At 36.5% G+C, this 25,175-nt stretch overlaps 1 protein-coding gene across 1 annotated transcript in view; it reads right to left on the reverse strand.

The window, feature by feature from the left end:
- Positions 1-25,175, reverse strand: part of TEX15 (testis expressed 15, meiosis and synapsis associated) — a 58,035-nt gene that overhangs the window by 18,573 nt on the left and 14,287 nt on the right. Inside the window, exons 4-6 of the mRNA XM_032838148.1 lie at positions 12,584-12,821; positions 7,635-7,781; positions 5,969-6,131 (exon numbers count right to left, since the gene is read on the reverse strand). Of these exons, the coding sequence (XP_032694039.1) occupies positions 5,969-6,131; positions 7,635-7,781; positions 12,584-12,821 (548 nt within the window). The remainder of the gene's footprint in view (positions 1-5,968; positions 6,132-7,634; positions 7,782-12,583; positions 12,822-25,175) is intronic.

The following is a 25,175-nucleotide window of genomic DNA, read 5'->3' on the forward strand; positions in this document are numbered from 1 at the left end:
TTTCCTAGAAAGTAACCCTAAAGTTTTCAGCAAAATGTAATGTATAATCATCTATACCCAGTAAGTTCACTTTTATGCATTTATTATTCTAATTTACTTGCATAAATACTCAATATATGTACAAGAATTTTTAGAATAATAATCCAGGGCAGCTGAAAGCTAGAAACCTAACTATCAATTTGAGACAATAAGGTTTCAAGATATACTACAATGATATGGTAATTAAAATATATGGTACTTGCATAAAGAGACAAATGATTCCAGTTATGAAATGAGTAAGTCATGGGAATAAAAGGCATAGCAAATGAAGCGCAATGATACTGTAATAGTGCTGTATAGTGACAGATGGTAGCTATATCTGTGAAGAGCATAGTATACTATAGAGAAGTTGGATCACTATGTCGTACACTTGAAGCAAATGTAACACATATGTCAACTATACTCAAATAGAACAATTTAATAAATGAAACTGGTTAAATAAATTTGTCATATCAATAATTATAAAAGTACTGTATTTATGTGCTATAACAAATGTCCTAGGAACAATGTTATGCAGCTATTACAAATATTAACATAAATTAATACAAAGCAACATGGGAAAAGAAACCTAACTTGTTTAATGATCTGAATTCCATAAATGTATGGTAAATGCATATTAATATATACATAATGTTTACTAATAAAGTACTTAATATGGATGACAGGTATGGTTTTTCTGAGTGCCTTATGCACACTAATTCATTTAATCTTCACAACATTCCCAGTTTATTGGTGAGGATGTGAAGAGTAATTTGCCCAGGATCACAGTTTATAAACAGTAGAAACTTAATCAATAGGTTAAATTATTTGCTTAACCTTAATAAGGACAATTTAAGTTTATTCCCATTTTTGGCAGTCTCACCAAATAACAAATGAAAAATGGAGAACAAATCCAACATCCTCAATAATGTAAGAAACTGTAAGAAAATGAAATTACAATTAAAGCAAACTACCACTTGTGGTGATGGCAATATTTTTTATCTATGCTATCCAATACAATACCCAATAGCCACATGTAGTTACTGATTTGATGAGGGATGATGTGAATGAGAAATTAAAATTTTAATTTAATTTTAATTAATTTAAGTACAAATAGCCATATGTGACTAATGGCTACTGTACTGGATAGCACAGGTCTGCAGTACTCTAGAGGGAGATGAATATGCTGATAGCCATCACATGTGGCCTTGACTTTGGGCATAACACAAGTATTCCTGAAAATTTATTACCCCAAAAGGCATCAATGTTTATTGCTTTTTTTAAAATGAGGTATAACTGACATACAATATTATATTAGTTCCAGGTGTGCAACATAGTGATTCGACACTGAATACACTGCAAACTGATCACCACAATAAGTCTATTTATTATCCATCATTCTTTGATTAAAGTAATTAGCTATATGTTTGTGGATATGTAGGAGTAGAAATAAGGAAAATCCTTACTTTATGGTTTCCATTTTAAGCCTTCTGGGTGAGGGATAATGTGGAGAGAATGACTAGGGAGAAGATCATCAAGAAAACAGAAAATTGAGCCAACTATACATCAACTAGACCTAGTAGACATTTATAAAACACTCCACCCAACAAAAACAAAATTTCCATTCTTCTCAAGTGCACACAGAAAATTCTTCAAGACAGAACACACAATAGGGTCGATAAAGATAGTACAAATTATATTCTCCAACTACAATGGAATAAAATTTGAAATCAGTAACAGAAAAAAAAATTGGGAAATTCACATACACAAAGAAGTTAAGTAACACATTTCTAAAAAAACAATGTGCCAAATAAGAATTCAAAAGGGAAATTGGAAAATACTTTGAGATGAATGAAAATGAAGACAAACATACCAAAACTTACAGGATACAGCTCAAACAGTACTTTCAGGGAAATTTATAGCTGTAAAAAAGCAAGATCTCAAATCGATACCCTAGCCTTCCACCTTAAGACACCAGAAAAAGAAGAGCAAACTAAGCCTGAAACAAAAAGGAGGTAAATAAAGATCAGAGAAAAAATTAATAAAATAGAGAACAGAAAAATTTAAAAAAATTAATGAAATCAAAAGTTGGCTCCTTGAAAAGATCAACAAAACTGACAAAACTTCAGCCGGTCTGACCAAGAAAATAGACGGAAGACTGAAATAAATAGAATGACAACTGAAAGAAGATATTACTACTGGCTTTACGAAAGGAAAATGGACTACAAAGAAATACTATGAACAACATTACACCACTAAATTAGATAAGTTAGATGAAATGGACAAATTCCTACAAACACACAAACCACTAAAGCTGATTCAAGAAGAAACAGAAAACCTGAACAGAGCTATAGTAAGTGAAGAAATCGAATTAGTTAAAAACAAAACAAAACAAAACAAAAAAAAACTACTCACACACACAAAAAAACCTGAATGACTTTTTAAAAATTTTTAAAAAAGATTTTATTTGAGTTAGAGTATGAGCGGTGGGATGGACAGAGGAAGAGGGTGAAGCAGGCTCCCTGCTAAGTGGGCAGCCTGACATGGGGCTCAATCCCAGTTCCCCAAGATCATCACCTGAGCTGAAGTCAGACACTTAACTGACTGAGCCACCCAGGTGCTTCTGAATGGCTTTAACAGTGAGGTCTCCCAAATGTTTAAAGTATTAATATTAATTGTTCACAAACTCTTTCTAAAAAAAAGGAGAAAGGAGGAAACCTTTTCAAACTTATTCTATAAGACCAGTATTGCTCTGATACCAAAACTAAAGACATCACAAGAAAGCTACAGATCAATGTAACTTACAAATATAGACCAAAAAATTAGTAATAAACCAATTCCACTAACATGTAATAGAAATTACATACCATGACTAAATGGGATTTATCTCAGCAATGCAGCTTACTTAACATCTGAAAATCAGTTAGTGTAGTACAGCACAGTAAACAGAGTGAGGACTAAAAATCACACAATCATCCCGATAGATGCAGCAAAAGGATCCGACAAAATCCAATATCTTGTCATGATAAAAACACTCAACAAACTAGGAACAGAAGGGAACTGCTTCAGCATGACAAAGAACATCGAAAAACTGCATAGCTAACATCATACTTACTAGTGAAGGATGAATGCTTGCCCCTAAGTTCAGGAACAAGACAGGATGTCTATCCACTCTTACCACTTCTATTAAACATTCAACCGGAGGTCCTGGCCGTGGCAATTAGACAAGAAAAAAGAAAGAAAAAGCATCCAATTTGGGAAGGAAGAAGTAAAACTAACTCTATTTGTAGGTGACCTGATCTTGTATATAGAAATCCTAAGGAAATCACTAAAAAACAACTAGAACTAATAATGAGATTAGTAAGGTTAACAGGATATAAGATCAATACACAAAAATCAACAATATTTCTATATACTTAAATGAAGAACAAAGAAATGCGATTGAGAAAACTTACTTGAAGAAGTATCCAAAAACATAATACTTGGGAGTAAATTTTTAAAAAAAAGCATAAAACTAGTGATGATGAACATTTTTGCATGTGTCTGATAGCCATTTGTATGTCTTCATTGGAGAAGTGTCTGTTCATATCTTCTGCCCATTTTTTGATATGAAGACATACAAATGGCTATCAGACACATGAAAAAATGTTCATCATCACTAGCCATCAGGGAGATTCAAATTAAAACCACATTGAGATATCACCTTACACCAGTTAGAATGGCCAAAATTAGCAAGACAGGAAACAACATGTGTTGGAGGGGATGTGGAGAAAGGGGAACCCTCTTACACTGTTGGTGGGAATGCAAGTTGGTGCAGCCTCTTTGGAGAACAGTGTGGAGATTCCTCAAGAAATTAAAAATAGAACTTCCCTAGGACCCTGCAATTGCACTACGGGGTATTTACCCCAAAGATACAGATGTAGTGAAAAGAAGGGCCATCTGTACCCCAATGTTTATAGCTGCAATGGCCACGGTTGCCAAACTGTGGAAAGAACCAAGATGCCCCTCAACGGACGAATGGATAAGGAAGATGTGGTCCATATACACTATGGAGTATTATGCCTCCATCAGAAAGGATGAATACCCAACTTTTGTAGCAACATGGATGGGACTGGAAGAGATTATGCTGAGTGAAATAAGTCAAGCAGAGAGAGTCAATTATCATATGGTGTCACTTATTTGTGGAGCATAACAAATAGTATGGAGGACATGGGGAGTTAGGAGAAGGGAGTTGGGGGAAATTGGAAGGGAGGGTGAACAATGAGAGACTATGGACTCTGAAAAACAATCTGAAGGGTTTGAAGAGGTGGGGGGGTTGGGAGGTTGGGGGAACCAGGTGGTGGGTATTAGAGAGGGCACGGATTGCATGGAGCACTGGGTGTGGTACAAAAACAATGAATACTGTTATGCTGAAAATAAATTAAAAAAAAATGATTATAAAAAAAAAAGCATAAAACTTAACCTGAAAACCTTTACTTCATATCCACTGGGTTGGCTATAAACAAAAAGTCAGATAGTAATATAGGAAGTAGAAAATCCCAACAATCATATACTACTGGTGTGAATGTAAATGGTGCAGCCATTCTGGAAAACAGTTTGGCATTTCCTCAAAGAGTTAACACAGAATCATCATATAACCCAGCAATTCCACTCCTAGCTATCTACCCAAGAGAAATGAGAACACAGGTGTACACCAAAATTTGTTCAAGAATCATACCAGAATTATTCATAATTGCCAAAAGGTGAAAACAACACAAACATCCTTCAACTGATGAATAAATATAGTAGATCTAATCAATGTAATATTATTCCATGAAAAAGAATGATTAATATGTTACAACATGAGAGAACCTTGAAAATACTGTTAGGTGGAAGTCATGAGTCATGAAAGGCCATATCACTGCACATATTTATGATTTCCCTTACATGAAATGCCCAGAATAAGCAAATACAGTTGATCCTTGAACAATAGGGGTTTGAAATGTATGAGTCCACATGGATTCTTTTTAAATTAATGTACTGGAAAATTATTTGGAGATTTGCCACAATTTTAAAAAACTCACAGATGACCCATGTAGCCTAGAGATGCCAATAAAGATTAAGAAAAAGTTAGGTATTATTTTAAGAATACAATGTGTCAAATATATATAAGATACAAAGTAGATGTTAGTCTATGGTCTATGTTCTGGGTAAGGCTTCCACTCAATACAAGGCTATCAGCAGTTAGGTTTCCAGGGAGTCAAAAGTTACACATGGATTTTTTAACTGCAAGGGGGTTGGCACCTTTACTTCCATATTCAAGGCTCAGCTATATAGAGACAGAACTAGATTAGTGACTGCTTAGGGGCAAGGGCCTGAGAGAAAAGGGATATGATACCTTTTCAAGGGTTTCTTTTTGAGATGATAATAATAACACTCAGTAAGCTGGCACAAACAGACATTTAAAAAAAATTTATGTGCTGGGAAGGACATAGAGTAATTATGTAACCTGATGCAACTGCTTTTGAAAACTAATTGACATCCTCTTTGGATTAAGTTGCACACTTCTGATGTGGATATATAATATTCTATACAAAAACTCTTGCACATATGCATTGAGACAAATAAAAGTTTAAAATAGCAATATTTGTAATAAGAAGAAAAGTGGCAGCTATCCAAATATCCCCAGAGGAATACTGTGTAATCAACAAATGGAATAACATGTAAATACATATATAAGAATGAAAAAAACTACAGGTATACTTATCAGCATAGAAGAATCACACAAACATTAATACTGACCAAAAGGAGTCACAAAAATATTTGCATTATAATTCTAGATACATAAAATAAAAAATAGGTGAAAGCACAACTATTATTCTTACAGATTCATAATGTATTAGAAAATAATACTCGGAAGTTCCAAGACCAGGACAAATGCTACTGAAGCAGAGTAATATATGTATCTTACCAGCCCTCTTAGGAAATCCAGTTGAGAGGAATCTCAAAGATGTCATAAGGTGTCCATTATCTACTTTTTGGCCAATAAATTTTACTGTTAATATTGCATATGGAAGACACTGCCTAGGTTTATCTACTGGCTTTGAAAGAACATTGTATTCATAGAAGTATACCTGGAAGATAAAGAAGGGGATAAAAACACTTTGAGCTAATTAGTGTTAGCAGAATTAAATAAGCTCACATTTAAAAAGCTATGTAACTGCATGATGTTTTTTATTCACTGGCTTCCATATACAAACCTCTTCTCCCCATCTTCAACCTTAGTTTTTGAAATTTATTATTTTTTAAAAGATTATTTATTTGACAAAGAGACAGTGAGAGAGGGAACAAAAGAAGCAGGAGGAGAGGGAGAGGGAGAAGGAGGTTTCCTGTGGAGAAGAGAGCTCGACGACGACGCAAGGCTCAATCCCAGGGTCCCGGGACCATGACCTGAGCTGAAGGCAGATGCTTAACAACTGAGCCACCCACGTACCCCTCTAGATTTTTTTAAGTATAAATTTTTCCCGCAACCACATACATTTTACTTGGTAGGGTATCAATGTGGGGAGCAGCAGAAACCGTCTGTTTTAAACAACCAAGTATTTTTCCACTAAAAGTTCAATGTTTTGCATATGTTATGAACACCTATAGTGTTTTAGTTGGAAGAAAAAGTTAATTGCAAAAATAATAATAGCTCAGGGTGCCTGGGTGGCTCAGTGGGTTAAACCTCTGCCTTCAGCTCAGGTCATGATCTCCGGATCTGGGATCAAGCCCCACATCGGGCTCTCTGCTTGGTGGGGAGTCTGCTTCCTCCTCTCTCTCTGTCTGCCTCTCTGCCTACTTGTGATCTCTCTCTCTGTCAAATAAATAAGGTCTTTAAAAAAAATAGCTCAATACATTTTACATTTGGGAGCATATATACACTTCTAGAAAATTTATCTTCATTTAATCATATATATGCTGATATTCAGTGTCTATTACATATAATTTAATCTTCTAAAGAAGATGAATGGTCTACTGTCTTAGCAATTTATGACAGAAAATTAGCGTTTCACATGTAATGATGAACACGTTAAGTCTTTCTCCTGTTGCAAAGTAGAGAAGATCAACAACATTATTTCAAAATAGCTTGTTATAAAAAAGTCGGCATGTTTTGCAAGCTAGGAATCAATCTACGGAACAACTAAATAAAAGAAACCATCCACTGTATTCTGAACACTAACTAGTTAAATGTAAATTTGGGAACTATGAACATTCCTAGATCACAAATATTAAAGCAGCTTTCACTATTTACTTAAGATCTTTTTAAAAATAAAGATTTTATTTACTTATTTGACAGAGAGAGAACACAAGCAGGGGGACAGCAGGCAAAGGGAGAGGGAGAAGCAGGCTCCCTTGAGCAGGGAGACTGATGCAGAGCTTGATGCCAGGACCCCGGGATCATGACCTGAGCCTAAGGTACCCGCTTAACCAACTGAGCTACCCAGGAGCCCCTATTTATTTTATTTAAGGTCTTATTATTTGAATAAATTAAGAGATTTTCATTTAATATTTTGAGAAGCTGTTTTTAGTCAGGTATCATACAGTGTGAAGCCTGTCACTTCCAAATAGTCAAATGATCCAAAAAGTTAATATACCGCTGAATTGTAGGCTTGTAACTCAATGGTATCTTTCAGAGAAGGTATGCTTCTGGACATATGGCAATCAAAGTTAGGAGAAGGATCCAAAGAAACTTTGTTTTTATCTACCAAAGGCTGAATTTTCTTCACTTTCCCAAAGAGAACCTAAAAAGAAAAAAAGCAAAAAGGTCCATAAAAATACGAATACACCAGAACATTTTAAACTCCCATGCTAGAACATAAAGTAAGGCTAAATAAATCTTTTTTTAAAGACACAAATAAAAATGGAGAGATAATCCATGTCCCAAATGAATAGGATGACTTATTATTAATCATGCCAATTCCCTTTCTAAATTAAACTCTAAGATTATAATAATTGTAACTAAAATTTTAGAAAATCTATCTGTAGAAATGAATTTTAGTCTAAAAACTTATTTGGACAACTGAACAAATAAGAATAGCCCAGAAAATTTTGAAAAAAAAATTTTTTTTGAAAATTTTGAGAGAGAGAGATAGAGAGTGAGAGGGCATGAGAGAGGAGCTCCCCATGGAGCTGGGAGCCTGATGTGGGATCCAATCCTAGGACTCCAGGATCATGATCTGAGCCGAAGGCAGTTGCTTAACCAACTGAGCAACCCAGGCACCCGAAAAAATTTTTTTTAGAAAAAAAATGTTGGGTCAGAGATAAAAGAATGATAGAAGAGGGGATGTGACTTGAACTTCCAAGGTATTAAATGCTTTTGTTTTTTAATCTTTAGAGAGGAGAGAGAGAAAGTGTTATCAGGGAAGGGGCAGAGAGAGACGAGAGAATCCCAAGCAGGCTCTACGTCCAGCACAGAGCCTGAGGAAGGACTCCATATCTCAGAATACCAAGATCATTAACTGAGCCAGAATCAAGAGATGGACACTCAGCCAACTGAGCCACTCCGGACCCCCTAAGTGTTTTTTAAAAGGATGGTACTGTCACAAAAAAGGCAGAGGGAGAAAATGAACAAAATAAAAAGGCCCAGATAAGTACAATAATCTATAAAAATATAGTGTAATGTTAAAACTACCATTTGAAACAAGTGAAGCAAAAGCAATAAATGGTATGAGACAACAGAAAAAATTAAATTCCCTTCTCATATGTAGACCAAAATAAATGCCAAACAAGTTAAATATTTAGGTAATGCAAACACTGTAGAAAGAAATGTCACTATCTAACCTCAAAGTGAGAATTCTTTTCTAAGCATATATGCCAAGAACCCATAAGCCAAAACCATAAAACTATAAAATATTCCAAAACATTTATTTGTACATCAAAAACAAATGAGTATACTAAAAGACAACCTTGGAGGTTGGAGGGGAATCGAGGGGAGTGGGTGAAATAGGTGAAGGGAATTAAGAGCACCCATCTTTTTTTCGGAGGGGGAGAGGTGTGGTGTCCAAATGCAGGGCTGGAACTCATGACCAACTCATGATCAAGACCTAAGCTGAAATTAAGAATCAGATGCTTAACCAACTGAGCCACCCAGGTGCCCCTGAGTACACTTATCTTGATGAGCACTGAGTAATATATGGACCTTATGAATCACTGTATTGTACCTGAAACTAAAATAACACTGTATGTTAACTATACTATAATTAAAATAAAAAATTTTGAAAATGAAATAAAATAAGACTAAGACGTATCATATACATACAATATTAACATACTAATTTGGATCAGGGTGAAGATACTGCACTGAGTAGGATATACTGAGGAACACTTAGGTAGCTATGTATGGAAAACAAAACAAGAGGAGCCTGGGTGGCTCAGTTGGTTAAGCATCTCCCTTTGGCTCAGGTCATGATCCCAGGGTCTTGGAATCCAGCCTCATGTTGGCTCTGTGCTCAACACAGAGTCTGCTTGTTCTTCTCCTTCTGTCCCTATCACCCCGTTTGTGCACTTTCTCTCTCAAATAAATAAATAAATAAATAAAATCTTGAAATAAAACCATGAACGTAATTAACTGATAAAAGTAAGGTGGAAGAAAATACAATAGGACAAGTACACACAGTAATTCTATTACTGCTTTTTCAATATAATAATACATTCGTTCAAAATTAAAATACTAAAATACAATACTAAAAGTAATGTGGTATCCTGCATTTGGGTCCTGGAAGAGAAAAAAATAGTAGAAAAACAGGCAAAATCCAAATAAAGTCTGTAGCTTAGTTAACGGTACTGAATAAATGTTAGCCTTTTCATTTTATTATTTTTGTTTTCTTACTGAAATAGAACTGACATATACAATGCTATTTTCTTAATTTTGATGAAAGTATTATAGCAATGTGAAATGCTAATATTAGGGGGACGGTAAGTGAAACGTATACAGGAACTTTCTGTACTATCTTTCTAACTTTTCTGTAAATTTAAATTTATTCCAATACAAAAAGTTTATTTAAAAAAAAAGGAATATTAAGTGATAAAATATAATTGAAAGTATATTCGGAAAAAAGGATATAAATCAGTAACTATTGTTTTTTTTTAATTTTTAAAAGATTTTTTATTTTAAAGTAAGCTCCATGTCCAATGTAGGCTTGGAACTCAAAAGCCTAAGATCAAGAATCGCACACTCCACCTGCCGAGCCAGCCAAACACCCCTCACTAAATATCGTTAATAAATATATGCAGAATGTTTAAACTCAGCAGTAACTATGAAAGAAAAAACTGAACCAATGATTACAAACTATTACAGAACAAGATCGGCAAAGATTTAAAAGTATAATATATAAAGTGAGGGTTGTGAGATAACATTCTTACACACTGGATAGAAATGTCAATTAAGGGGCGCCTGGATACTCCAGTTGGTTAAGTGTCTGCCTTAAGCGTCTGCTCAAGTCATGATCCCAGCACCCTGCATCGAGCCCCACTTCAAGATCTGCATTGGGCTCCTCCATGCTTGGGGGAAGACTGCTTCTCCATCTCCACCCTGCTTGTGCTCTCTCGCTATCTCTGTCCCTATCTCTGACTCTCAAATAACTAAATAAAATCTTTTTAAAAAAGATTAAAAAACATTTAAAAAAATGTTAATTAACTTAACCTTTCTCAGGACAACTGGACGTTACATATTGAAAGCTGTGAAAGTATACATAGCTTTGGCTCCTAATCTGATTTCCTGGTAGGAATTAAGCAATTAGTTCTTAGCAAATAGGTGTGTAAAAATACACCTATAAGGATGATCAAAGTAATATTAAAAGTATAAAACAAAAAACCAAATAATTTATATCCCCAAGTTAAAAAATTTGTTATGCAAATTTATGAGAGCTATATAGTAGAATACTATGTAGTCAGTTATTCAAAAGGCTATTAGAGGGGTGTCTGGCTGGCTCAGCTGGTAAAGTATGTGACTCTTGATCTTGGTGTTGTAAGTTCGAGCCCCATGTCGGGTGTAAAGATTATACCTAAAAAAAAAGAAAACCTTAAAAACAAAGCTATTAGAGGGGTGCCTGGGTGGCTCAGTGGGTTAAAGCCTCTGCCTTCGGCTCGGGTCATGATCCCAGGGTCCTGGGATTGAGCCTCGCATCAGGCTCTCTGCTCAGCGGGGAGCCTGCTTCCCCCTCTCTTTGCCTGCCTCTGTGCCTACTTGTGATCTCTTTCTGTCAAATAAATGAATAAATAAATCTTTTTTAAAAAAGCTACTAGTGAAGAATAATTATTTAATGCAATGAAAAATCTGTCTTATAATCAATGAAAAAAAGTTATATAGTACACAAAGAATATATTTTAATTACCATTATACATGCATATCTGCATACACAAGCAAGACTATAGATATATAAAAAAACGAACTGTTGTTATTAATGAGCTTTTTGGAACTTCTTGGTATGCACCACATTTTCTAAAATCAGTTTGTATTACTTATTATTTATTTATTTATTTTTTAAGATTTTATTTATTTATTTGACAGACAGAGATTACAAGTAGGCAGAGAGGCAGGCAGAGAGAGAGGAGGAAGCAGGCTCCCTGCTGAGCAGAGAGCCTGATGTGGGGCACGATCCCAGGACTCTGAGATCATGACCTGAGCTGAAGGCAGAGGCTTTAACCCACTGAGCCACCCAGGCGCCCCTGTATTACTTTTTAATATAAAAATTGTGCCTTACAAATTTGATAATATTTGAAGCCTAAACACATAAGGAATTATTCCAAAGGAAACACTGGTTTTATATGTACCCATCCTATGTTACAAACCTGAGGATCCTGCCTACGTAATGTAATTTCAGTAGTCCTGGCAAAGCTACAATTAACCATAAAAGTGTACCTTAACCAGTTAGTTGATGCTTTAAGATTTGGTAAGACTTACTTCTTTTCAATTTTGAGTAATTTTAAACTTTCAGAAAAGTTGGGAAACTAGTTCAGAGGTCCTAGATACTTGTATCCAGTTTTCCCTAAAGTTAACATCTTATATAAGCATGGCAAAATTATGAGAACTAAGAAACACTGTTATGTTTTAACCTGAAACTAATGTGATATATAATGTAAGTCAATTATACTTCAATAAAAAATTAAAACAAAAAGAAATTAACTTTGTATAATACTATTAACAAAAATAAAGATTAAGAGTTTAGTAACTTTTGCTTAAGCCAGAATTACTATAATCAATGTTTTGGAGAAAAACACTTAAAACACTCTGGTTATTAATTATGGTCTGAACAAAACAGAGAAAGAAGGGTTATTTAAGACAGAAAAAGATGTAAATTGGAAAGACAAAGATGATACAGGCTGTGTTTGCTTACTTGGAGTTTTGTTTTATGCCACATACCCAACTAAAGACAGAAATAGGGGAAAATTTCAAATGATGATGATGATGAAAGTAATATATATATACTATTTATTTTATATAATACAACTTAAAAACATAATAATTCATACTGAAAGGAGAATATGTTCAGGTCAATTTAAAGTAACTGAGTATAATATTTAGTAATTGTTTTCTGCTACCTACCTTAAAAATTATAATACTTTCTACAGTAATGCTTCTACTATGAGCATAATTCAAAGCAACATCAACATGTCTAAATACATAAATTCCAAGAAGAGGATTTCCTAATATCTTCAATGTAGATGTTCTGGTACTTATCCCATTTTGATATATTTCAGCCACATCATTCTGAGGAAGTGCTAAAAAGCAGAAATGTTCTTCAAGTTCTCTGCCATGTCTTCCACTCTCACGCATCTCTGACCTAAAGCAAAACAAACTGTGTGTAGTTAAATGAGAATACTGACAGAATTTTCAAGGTGAAGATAAATATTTCAGTTTGCTACAGTTAGAAAGCAAGACAATTACTGGTAACATTCAGAAACATCACCATTCTATAACAAATTAGGCTGAAAATCATCTAAGGAAAGAATTCAAGACGTAGATAACTACTCGTCCAGAATTATGGACTACTTTCTGTATAGGGCAGTGGTAATAAGGGCTAATATTTCTCAAATGCTACTAAAATACCCAGCATGCTAAGACTTACCCTTTCCAAGCATTTTTGTAAAATTTTTCTTAATTTTCCAAGAATTGATTGCTATCATTATTTTATTATTGTTTTTATAATCATTTTTTTTCCTCATCCTCCTTGCCTCTGTTATACTCATTTTTAAAATGAGGAATATGAAGTTCAGAGAGTATAACTTGCCAAAATAGCAAGGCGACAAGAGTTGGAATTATATATGTGAAGTTTTGTTTGCTAAGTTCCAGAGCTCAAGTTCCACTTACTTGTCTATGGATGAAAGAACGTGCATTTCTTAAATAAATATATAGACACAAATATGATAAATTATTAGGGACATTCTCCATTGTTCAGGGATCCAGACTGCAGCTGGAAGAAACAAACTAGAATTTGATTACAGAGCACTCCTATCACAGAAGTCAGAAAATTAAGAATCATCCTCAAAAAAGATTATAATCTGAAGTACATACACTCTTGAAATTTTGACTATACGCCACAAGAACCATTTAACTGGGGGCGCTGGAGTGGCTCAGTTGGTTGAGCATCTGCCTTTGGCTCAGGTCATCATTCCAGGGTCCTGGGATCAAACCCCTGGATCAGGTTCCTTGCTCAGTGAGGAATATGCCTCTCCCTTTCCATCTGCTCCTTCCCCAGCTCATGTTCTCTCTTGCTCTCAAATAAATTAATCTTTTTTTTTTTTTAAAAGAACCACTTAACAGTACAGACAAGCAAACTAGAAGGCTTGCTCAGGTGTAGTAGCAGCAAGAACTGCCACACTAGGTGATACAGTAGAGAGGTCCAATTGCTAGGACAGAGGTATGCTTCCAAATCATTATCAGCAGTGGAGAACCTCATAACTTAGAGTAAAATAAGGTGTATACTACAAAAGGAAAATTGTTCTTGAATGCCACATTGCTACCAATACTTTTTATTTCCTGGAATACCACTCAGAGTTTGTATTAAGTATACTAAGGACATTAGCATATTAGTATTTATTTTATTTGCATGAATAACTTCCTGTTTACAGTACACAAGGCCACAAACCACATGGCAAAAGTTACAAGCAAGAATAACTGATTAGATCATGACAACTTTGTCCCAGTTCCTGGAAATGTCAAACTTAACTATCAACTCCACATATCATCATCTTCTGCTCCTGCTTGCAACTTGACATCAGTAGATTCTATGAACCACCAAGATCTCCATGTTGATAGGGTTTAAATATCACAGAAGAATTAGAGTACTTTTTTCTGTTTCCCCAATTTCTCAACTCGTTTTTTCCTAGACTCTGGAAAAGCATTAATTTTCTGAGCGTGCCTAGAAGGAATTCCCATGTGGGAGTACTAACAATAATAGCACAAAGGATGGGAGGAAGGAAGGAAATGTTCACTGTTGTAAGGTTCTTACACTACACATGAATATAACATTATGTGAAGGTACACTGTGTAAACCCTAGAGCAGGGTTTCTCAACAGTGGCACATATCATTGACATGTGAGCTAAGTAATTCTTTGTGTTACCTAGATATCTTACTGGCTTAACATTATATTCTCTTAAAGGACTAACTAAAATGTAAAATGTAAAAATATAACTTAATAAAGATTTGACCCAGAGCTCTAAAAAGCTTTACAAATTAAAGTAGAAAGTATTCCTTGAGTTTCAAATTAGTAGTAATACTGAATATTTTGTTTTCAATCTATGTTTTCAGAGTAACATCTGAAAAACATTTAGGACTAAATATGATTTAGACAAAAACGAGCAATAAAAAATTACTCTTCAGAAGTTTAAAAAAAACTTTAATTCCACTGTAGTTAATATACAGTGTTATTTTAGTTTCTGGTATATAATATAATGATGCAAAATTCCATATATTACTCAGTGCTCGTCAAGTAACTGTACCCTTATTCCTCTTTGCCTATTTCACCCACCCCTCCCCGCCTCCTCTATAGTAACCATCTTTGTTCTCTATAGTTCAGAGTCTGTTTTTTGTCTTTTTTTCTCCTTTGTACTTTTGTTTTGTCTCTTAAATTTCACATATGAGTGAAATCCTATGGTCTTTCTCTGACTGGCTTAGTTCACTTAGCCTAGATCCATGTAGGTTGGATCTTTTTCTGACTGGCTTATTTCACTTAACCTAGATCCATCCATGTTATTGCAAATCATAAGATTTCATTCTTTTTTTGTGGCTGAATAATATTCTACTGTGTATATACCATATCTTCTTTTCTATTTATCTGTCAGTGGATACCTGGGCTGCTTCGATTATTTGGCTGTTGTAAATAATGCTGCAATAAATGGGGTACTTAGATTCATTTGAATTAGTGTTTTTGTATTCTCTGGGTAGATACCTAATAGTGCAATGGCTAGATCATAGGGTAGTTCTATTTTTAACTTTCTGAGGAACCTACATACTGCTTTCCAGAGTGGCTACATCAGTTTGCATTCCCGCCAACAGTGCAAGAGGGTTCCCCTCTTTCCACATCCTCAACCAATATCTGTTGTTTCTTGTGTTGATGATTTCAGCCCTTCTGACTGGTGTGAGGTGATATCTCAATGCAGTTTTGATTTACATTTCCCTGATGATGAATGATACCGAACATCCTTTCATCTGTCTGTTGGGCATCTGTTGTCTTTGGAGAAATGTCTATTCATGTCTTCTGCCCATTTTTAAATTGGATTATTTTTTGGTGTCTTTAGAAGCTTTATTAAAAGGTTGGCTCTTCAGAGTTACCAGACACTAGGATCTATGTTAACTTATTAAAATGACTGAAGCTCAGAATCTCAAGACTTCCATTTCAGATATCACAGGTAATATGAATTTGAATAGCCTTTTTTGTAGTGACATGTAAACAAATAAGAATATAAAGACCTAATACATACAAAGTGACCTATTAGTGAGAGAGGAAGCTGAAGAGACTCCATTTTTAGAAAGGTTCCATCTCTGCTGCTGTTCTGCTAGGCCCCATTTACTTTTGTTTGATATTCTACATCTGAATAAACCAAAGAAGCTATGTTCCCATCCTAAGTGGGAAACAAGAAAGTTAATCATTCTTGTCCTAGGCCCCCAAACATGAGGTAACATCTAAGAGTTGGACCCCAAACACATTCCAGGCTATTAGCTGCAAACAAACCTCGGCCAATGCTGGCATCAATAACCCCTACCTTCGGTGATTTATAAAATACACCTATTATTCACTTGTTACTTGCCTCTGACTGGACCTTACCCTGGATTCCTGAGAGAAAACATACCCTTAACCTCTTTCCAATATAATTGCCTAACCCCATGTGATGAGACTCATTCTCCTTTACTCTCTGAACTCCCACATATTCTGTCTGCTACTCTGCCTGCCACTTTTGCTATTTAATAAACTCTGTTTTCACTTCCTGGCTTGCATTTATTTTCTCTCCCGTGTGAAGTCAAGGACCCTGCTGGATGGTCTTATGGGAACCCTCTCTGGGTCCGAGGACCCAGCCTGCCTGCATTATTACCAAGAAACATTAATGCCAATCAAATTCTGTGCTAACAGGATATTTATATTATCTTAAATATAAAAAACAAATAATAGTTAAGAATAATTTTCCAGAAATATTTACTCATGTTTTTATGCACTAATACTAATAAGGAGTAAGTGTCACAATCTGTCAGGCCCTGTATGTTTATACATACTTTAAGCTCTGGAGTGGAAAGTTCTAAATCAACCCAGCACTCAAGAGTTAACCTGTAGATATACTCTTGGTTGTGGGTTGGTCATTTTTTTAACCACTATTTTATTAAATGTTAATAAACATAAAAAACTTAGATAAGAAAATTCATATGGACAGAGAAGTTATGTATAAGTTAACACAACACAACAAATGAGTGGATAGAATTCTGGATATATTTTGGAAGACCATGACCTTAGAATTGACTGGGTGTGCAGAGCGCCTAGGTGGCTCAGTTGGTTAAGCCACTGCCTTCGGCTCAGGTCATGATGTCAGAGTCCTGGGATGGAGTCCCGCATCGGGCTCCCAGCTCTGTGGGGAGTCTGCTTCTCCCTCTGACCTTCTCCCCTCTCATGCTCTCTCAGATAAATAAATAAAACCTTAAGAAAAAAAAAAAAAGAATTGACTGTGTGCTACTGTGAAGTTTACCTACTGAAACCAACTACAATAAAGTATAAGGTTTAAGTGCCTCAGATGGAATGCCCAGATGATAATTACATTATATAGAATAGATTTCTAAGATTTGTATATAATAGGTAGTAAATAATTTCTTGTTGAGTGAATGAAACACTTTCAGTATCATATCTCAAAGTTTAACGGGAAACAAAAGAACTCTATTTAGGTACTTGGGTGTGTGGAGGAGAGAATACAAGTATTCAGCTAAGTATGTCTTTTAGGAAATAGTTAAAGAAAATGAAGTAATTGGCTTTGGAGAGCTGGAAAAAGAATTTAATTGTTTTCAAATCCATAAGATGGCTGGTAAGTGATCCATCTCTACCTGGCAGGAAGTACAATGTGTGAAAAGAAGCATAAACAAGGTAAGAAAAATTGATTTAACTAAGTTCACAGAAGAAGGAAATTTCTTTTTTTTTCTTTTTAAAAGATTTTATTTCTTTATTTGACAGAGAGACAGAGCACAAGCAGGTAGAGTGGCAGACAGAGGGAGAGAGAGAAGCAGACTCCCTGCTGTGTAGAGAGCTGGATTTTGAGCTTGATCCCAGAACCCTGGGATAATGCCCTGAGCTGAAGGCAGATGCTTAACCAACTGAGCCACCCTGGTACCGTAAATATTTTTTAGGAGTGGGGGAGAGGGAAAATGGGTATGGGGAGGGACAGAGGGAGAGGGAGAGAGAGAATCCCAAGCCCAGAACAGAGGCCAACATGGGGCTTGACCCCACAACTCCAAGTTGAAATCAAGATGGATGTTTAACCAAGTGAGGCACCAGGGCACCCCAGAATGTACATTTTTGATTCAAGGGTAGTGACGTCACAAAGATGGTAGCATAGCAGACCCCACACTCCGGCCCCCACAACAAAGATCAACCATTAGATAGCTACCTATAAACAAAAACAGCTTTGGGAGAGCTTTGAAGGTCACTTAAGAAACTTCAGCACATGGTGGCATAGAGAATAACTGTGCAAAAAGGGAAGGATGAACAGCTTTAATTTGCCTGTACCATTCCACATACTGAGCAGGCACTGCTCATTGTCAAGAGGAATTCCCTAGATAGAGAGTTCTCCTCACCAGGAAAGTGAGAGTGAGGTAAGTAGCCAGTTTCCCCAGCCCTTTGGGGCACTGCATGGAGAATCAAGGATCTGCTTTTGTTTTACTCCAAACAGGGAATGGCAAAGCTGAGACATAAAGAGATGGCTAGGAACAACGAAAAAAAGCAGAGGCTACCAACAGGAGCTATACAGCAGGAGCAACCACCTTCCCACCGACTGCTGAGCAAACATCATTAGCTTTCATTACTGAAGAAACCAACAGCCACTGTGGCTATAGCATACCCCTGCAGATATCACTAGCCTCAGACCCACAGGTGTTTATACTTGTTGACACCAGTCAACTTATGTCTTCCCACCCGCCTTCCACCAGAAGCCCGCCAAAGACTCTGACTCCAAGAGTGCAACACACCAACTTAGATTCTTGTAGCTGACACTCACTAGCATGCAAGTGCTCAGGCCTAGCTCCTCCAGCTGTGTACTTATATGCTGTTGACTAAACATCTGTCACCAGCCTAAACTGCTGTGTACACACCATGGCAAGATCCTGCAGCCACATTAGACCACTTCCGTACCCGAGACTCCTATAGCGGTATGTGGGCCAGAGCAAGCTCTATCATATGTCACTGTCCTGTATCACTAGGTTCACCTGTACCTACCTAGCCACTCCAGCTATGCACCTGAATACCCTCTGGCCCAATCCCCATCATTCACCTCCACACTGCTATGTGTCCAGGGCAAGATACTGCCAACACAGTAATGAACAACAGCCAGGATCCCCACAGCTGCCAGTGCACATGTTCTTGGCTGGCCCTTGCTGCCTACCCTGGCACTCACCACTACACATGTTAGCAACTGGACCCTGCCACAACACAGGCACCTGCAAATGAGTGTGTCCATATGGCAGACTCTGGCCACTACCACTGCTTACTCTGGTCCCCAGCTGATGGACCAGGAGGAGATGCTGAGAACCCCAACAGCCCTTGCAGCATATGTGAATGCCTAGGAGCACTCACCAAAGACCACACAACTTCTGATAATGCACAGGCCAAGGACTGATCCAAGATTTGTCATCCACCCCCTAGACGTGAAGCAACTACATGTCCTACACTTGGCACCCTGCACCAGAGCACACTCTACCATGTCCTCACTTGCAGGTGAAGGTCTATACTTACCGAAGTTCAACATATAAATTCTGGAAGACATGACCACTTCTTCAAATTTATAGACACCTATGCAAAGCTTTAAAGATTATGAAGAATCAGTGAAGTATGACTCCACCAAAGGCATAGAGTGAATTTCCGGTAACTTGCACAAGGAAATGGAGATATAGGATTTATACTGCTAAGAATTCAAATTACTCTAAACATTCAACATAGTATTGAAATCCTAGACAAATTTGTAAGAAAAAGAGATAAAAGGGAGAAGCAAATGCAATCTCTGTTTGCAGATGACCCCGATATTACGTACAGAAAAATCTAAAGACTCCACCAAAAAACTCTTAGAACAAATGAATTTAGAAAAGCTGTACAAACAAAATCAACATACAGAAAAATTTTACATGTTTATACACTAAAGAGAACTATCAGAAAGAGAAATTCAGAAAACCATCCCACTTACAACTACATTGAAAAGAATAAAATACCTAGGAATAAATTTAACCAAGGAGGGGAAAGACATGTACACTGAAAACTGACATTTGCTGAAGAAGACACAGATATAAAGAATGTCTGTGCTCATGAGCTGGAAAAATTAACATTTTTAAAAAGGCCACACAACCCAAGGCAATCTACAATTCAATGCAATCTCTACTGAAGTTCCACTGGCATTTTCCATAGAAATGGAATAAATAATCCTAAACTTGTATGGAACCACAAAGATCACGAATAGCCAAAGCAATCTTGAGAGAGAACAAAGCTGGAAGCACAATGCTCCCTGATTTCAAATTACAGTTTAAAGCTATAAAAACTGGGACGCCTGAGTGACTCAGTGAGTTAAGCATCTGCCTTCAACTCAGGTCACAATCCTAGGGTCCTGAGATTGAGTCCCTCATCCGGCTCCTTGCTCAAGTGGGGAGCCTGCTTCTACCTCTGCCTGCCTCTCCCCCTGCTTATGGCCTGTCTCTTTTTCTCTGACAAATAAATAAATAAAATCCTAAAAAAAATAAATCTGTAAAAATCAAAACAGCATGGTACTAGCATAAAAACAGACACAGATCAATGGAACAGAACAAAGAGCCCAGAAATAAACCCAGGCATATGCAATCAGTTAATTTATGACAAAGAAGCCAAGAATATACAGTGGGAAAAGGACAGTCTCTTCAATAAATGATGTTGGGAAAACTGGACAGTCACATTCAAAAGAGTGAAACTATACCACTTTCTTACACCAGGCATAAAAATTAACTCAAAATGGATAAAAGACTTAAATGTAAGACCTGAAACAATGATCTCCTGGAAGTAAACAGGCAGTAAGCTCCCGTACATTGGTCTTGGCAATGATTTTTTTGGATCTGACCCTAAAAGCAAAGGCAACAAAAGCTAAAATAAGCACGTAGGACTGTATCAAACTGAAATACTTCTGCACAGCAAAAAAGAATCAACAAAAGGAAAAGCTGACTTATGGAGTGGGAAAAAATATTTATAATTTGTGTATCTGATAAGGGGTTAATATCCAGAATACCTAAGGAACATACAATTCAAAAGCAAAACACCAACAATCTCATTTAAAAATGGCAGAGAACTTTAATTGACATTTTCCAAAGAAAATGCACAAATGGCCACCAAGTACATAACAAGGTGCTCAACATCACTAATTATCAGGGAAATGCAGATCAAAAAACATGATAAGATATCATCTCATACTCGCCAAAATGGCTATTCTCAAAAAGACAAGGTAAAGAGTGCTAGTAAGGATGTAGGGAAAAGGGAACACTGGTGCACTGTTAAAAGAAATATAAATTGGTATGCCACTATGGAAAACAGTATGGAAATTTCTGAAAACACTAAAAATAGAACTACTCTATGATCAAGTACTCCCACTTCTGGGTATGTATCTGAAGTAGATGAAACTGCTATCTCAAAGAGATATCTGTATCAACCATGTTCATTGCCAGCATTACTTGTAATAGCTAAGACATAGAAACAACCTAAGTATCCATCAACACGTGAATCAATAAAGAAAATGTGGTACAGGGATGCTGAGTGGCTCAGTTGATTAAGCAGCTGCCTTCGGCTCAGGTCATGATCCTAGGGTCCTGGGATTCAGTCCCACATCGGGCTCCCTGCTCAATGGGGAGCCTGCTTTTCCCTCTGCCTGCTGCTCCCTCTGCTTGTACTCTTTCTCTCCCTATTAAATAAATAAATAAAATCTTAAAAAAAAAAGAAAATACACACATACACACAAACACCATGGAATATTATTCAGCAATAAAAACGAAGGAAATCCTTCAGTCTGTGACAAAAAGAGTGGACCTTGAGGGCATTGCGTTAAGTCAGAGAGAGACTAATACCATATAATCTCACTTACGTGTGGAATCTAAGAACATCAAATTCATAAAAACAGCAGAAGATGGTTACCAGGCCTAGAGATGGGGGGAAATGGTAAGATGCTGGTCAAGGGTACGAACTTTATACCAATTCTAAGATGAGTAAGTTCAGAGGATCTATGGGACAGCATGCTAACTGCAGTTAATAATACTCTATCATTTACTTGAAAGTTGTTCTAAGAATAGAGCTTTGGGATGCCTGGGTGGCTCATTTGGTTAAGCCTCTCTCTGCCTTCAGCTCAGGTCATGATCTCAGGGTCAGGTCCCGCAGCTGGTTTCTTGCTTGGCGGGGAGCCTGCTTCTCCCTCTGCCTGCTGCTCCCCCTACTTGTGCTTGTGCTCTCAATAAAATCTTAAAAAAAAAAAAAAAGTTAGCTTAAAATAAATAGAATAGAGCTTTAATGTTCTCACCATAACAACAAAACAAAATGGCTAATTATGTGAAATAAAAGATGAATTAACGAACATTATCATAGTAAACATTTCATAATATATATGTGTATCATATTTCAATAAAGCTGTAAGGAAAACATTTTCTAATTCACACAAGAAGTCTGGATAAGGCAGTGTAGTACTTTTCTACTGCTGCTGTAACAAATTCTTACAGACTTAGTGGATTGAAGAAAATCTTTTTTTAAAAGATCCATTTATTTATTTTAAAGAGGGCAAACTAGGAGAGGGGAAGAGAAAGAGGGAGAATCCTGGAGCACACTTGTGGCTGAGGGGAGCCTGACAAGGGGCTTGATCCCATGACTCTGAGATTATGACCTGAGCCGAAACCAAGAAGTTGGCCACTTAACCAACTGAGCCACCCAGATGTACCAACAAATCAAGTTTATTAATCTTTCAGTTAAGTGGAACATAAGTCCAATAAGTCTCAATGGGTTAAAATAAAGGTGTCATCTGTATTGTATTCCTGTCTCAGGGTCTGGGGGAGGATCTCTTGTTCACAAAATTTAATCATTTGCAGATGGAGGACTAACATCCATTTCCTTTCTAGGCTGCTCCCAAGTTCTAGAAGTTACCTGCCTTCCTTGAATCATAACACCTCTCTTTTCCATCATTAAAGCCAGAAAAAGCAGACTGAATCCCTCTGAAATTTTTCTTCTGTCTCCTCTCTGACCCATTCTTCTGTTGTCCTCTTATATTTCTAAGAGCTCATATCATGAGCCCACTCATTCATATTGGGCCCACTCAGGTAACCCAAGATCATCACCATCTGCCGGTTTGTGATGTCAACCAGATCTGCGGAATCCTTTTTGTTATGTAAAGTAACATATTTACAGATTTTAAGAATCAGGATGTGGGCATCTTTGGGGGTACACTATTCTACCTACAGAAGGCAGATTCTGAACTTACTCAGTTCCCCAACAATATTAAGAATTTAAGTTTCTCTGCCTTGATTCCCCACACTGCTGTCCACAGTTTTTATCTTTGTCTAGCTCCTTTAAGTCTTTAAAAGGCTGTCAAGCAGCAGCTAGATCTATAAGCTTCCTTGCGTGCAGTCCTTAATAGAGACACTGACTTCATCTCAGGATGTCCAGGCAAGTCTCATGCTGGGTTCTAATGAGCTATACAGACTAGGTTTGTACATCAGTAAACCAATAAAAAGAATAAGACAAAGAACAGTTTAAATTATATAAGATGATTTAGAATTGTTAGAGATACTGCAGTCTACTAACTTGGTTACCTTTTATACACGTCCTTCTTCCAACATATATACTTTAAAAAGTATTCATGGCCACACAAAACAACTTCAATCCACCTTGGAGAAAGGGAACCACCCGAAGTGTCATCCAGTCACTGCATCTAACTTCAGATCTATGTTGGGAGTAATATGCCTTCATTTCTAACAGGTCTGGATATAGATCTATATAGTTATCATCCATTCTGGCAATGTATAGCTACAAGATTAAGTTATCTACACCCAAAAATACATTGGTGAAGGGAAAATAATAGGATAACTACAATTAAATTCAGAAAAGTGAAGAATGACACATTAATGGTGTTAAATGGCCCTTAGCAACAGGACATCTCTTTGAAAAGAAGCTAGGATTCTCTACCCTCAAAATTCCAAAGACTAGTAACCATAGCAAGATCATGTTTAGACAATGGTTGCAGTTAGAACTTTCAGTCTCGTGGCAGCAAACCTCTGAAACCTTTGCACCCTCCAAGGCTCTGAATTTGAAATGGCCTTTACTGCACTCCAATTTGCAACTATCCATTTCTTCCCCACAACTGCATTTAAAATATATCTTTATTGTATAAACCTGAGTACTTCCCATTTACCTGGTAGAAAATACTTAAAAGGAGGTATGGGAAAGTTGAAGGCAACAGAATTGTGCTTTGCAGCACTTATTTCCTGTTAAATCTTTTTAAACCCAAATTCAAACTAACTTTGGAAAAGATGAATTCTTTACTCCAAGCTAATCTTATGAAGCTGATCTGTGATACCAGATCATAAGAAGAAAGGCTCTTTCTTATCAAATCTGAATTTTAAAGGCCTTTTGCGTCCAAGCAGGACAGGGCCAACACACCTTAACATCGTGAATTTCTGTATATCGCCCAAAACCAAAGTCTCATGAAGCAAATATTTGTGCACAAGGTATAAAGGATTATCACCAACTTCTCAAGTTGGCACCCTTACTGCCCAGTCTTCAAGTTAAATCCATAGTGTAGAATCTCTAATTTGCCAGTACCCCTTTCCCAGTATGCAATTCATTATCAGCTAAAATGCTGTTGATTTCAAGCACAAAAACTTGTTCAATTTGGCTAAATATAAGTTGACTACTTCTTCTTCTTCTTATTATTATTATTACAAGAAATTCAGAAATCAGGCAGCCTTTATCAGGGTTGATAGATTTCATGGCTCCAGATATCAGCAAGGATCCAGGTTTTTTCCATCTCTTTGTCCTGCTGTCCTCAGCCTTAAGGTCATCCTAACACTAGTCTTTTTATTACCTCACAAGGGTGTTATCAGTAACTTAAACACGCTTCCTTGGTTCACAAATGGCTTCTCTTTCCTAGAGACCTCCCAAGCCAATCCATCTTTTTTTTTTTTTTTTTTTTTTAAAAAGACACATTTATTCAGCGTCATGATCAGACTATTACATTTAGCAATCAACAGCATGGGTGCAAAAAAAAAAAAATCTACATTAAAACCCTTTGTTGGAATGCTTTACACTTTCCACAGAACAGAAACTAAAATAACCTGTTATACAATTAGTCACAAATACAGTCCTCGAGTTTTTTTTGCCCATACACATGAGTATTGTCTAAAACATGTCTTCTTTGTAGCAGCTAGGCCCTGCCACCACTGTGCTTCAAGCCAATCCATCTTGAG

Source organism: Lontra canadensis, unplaced genomic scaffold (assembly GCF_010015895.1).
Source record: "Lontra canadensis isolate GAN:19392208 unplaced genomic scaffold, GSC_riverotter_1.0 scaffold102, whole genome shotgun sequence".
Lineage (NCBI taxonomy): Eukaryota > Metazoa > Chordata > Mammalia > Carnivora > Mustelidae > Lontra > Lontra canadensis.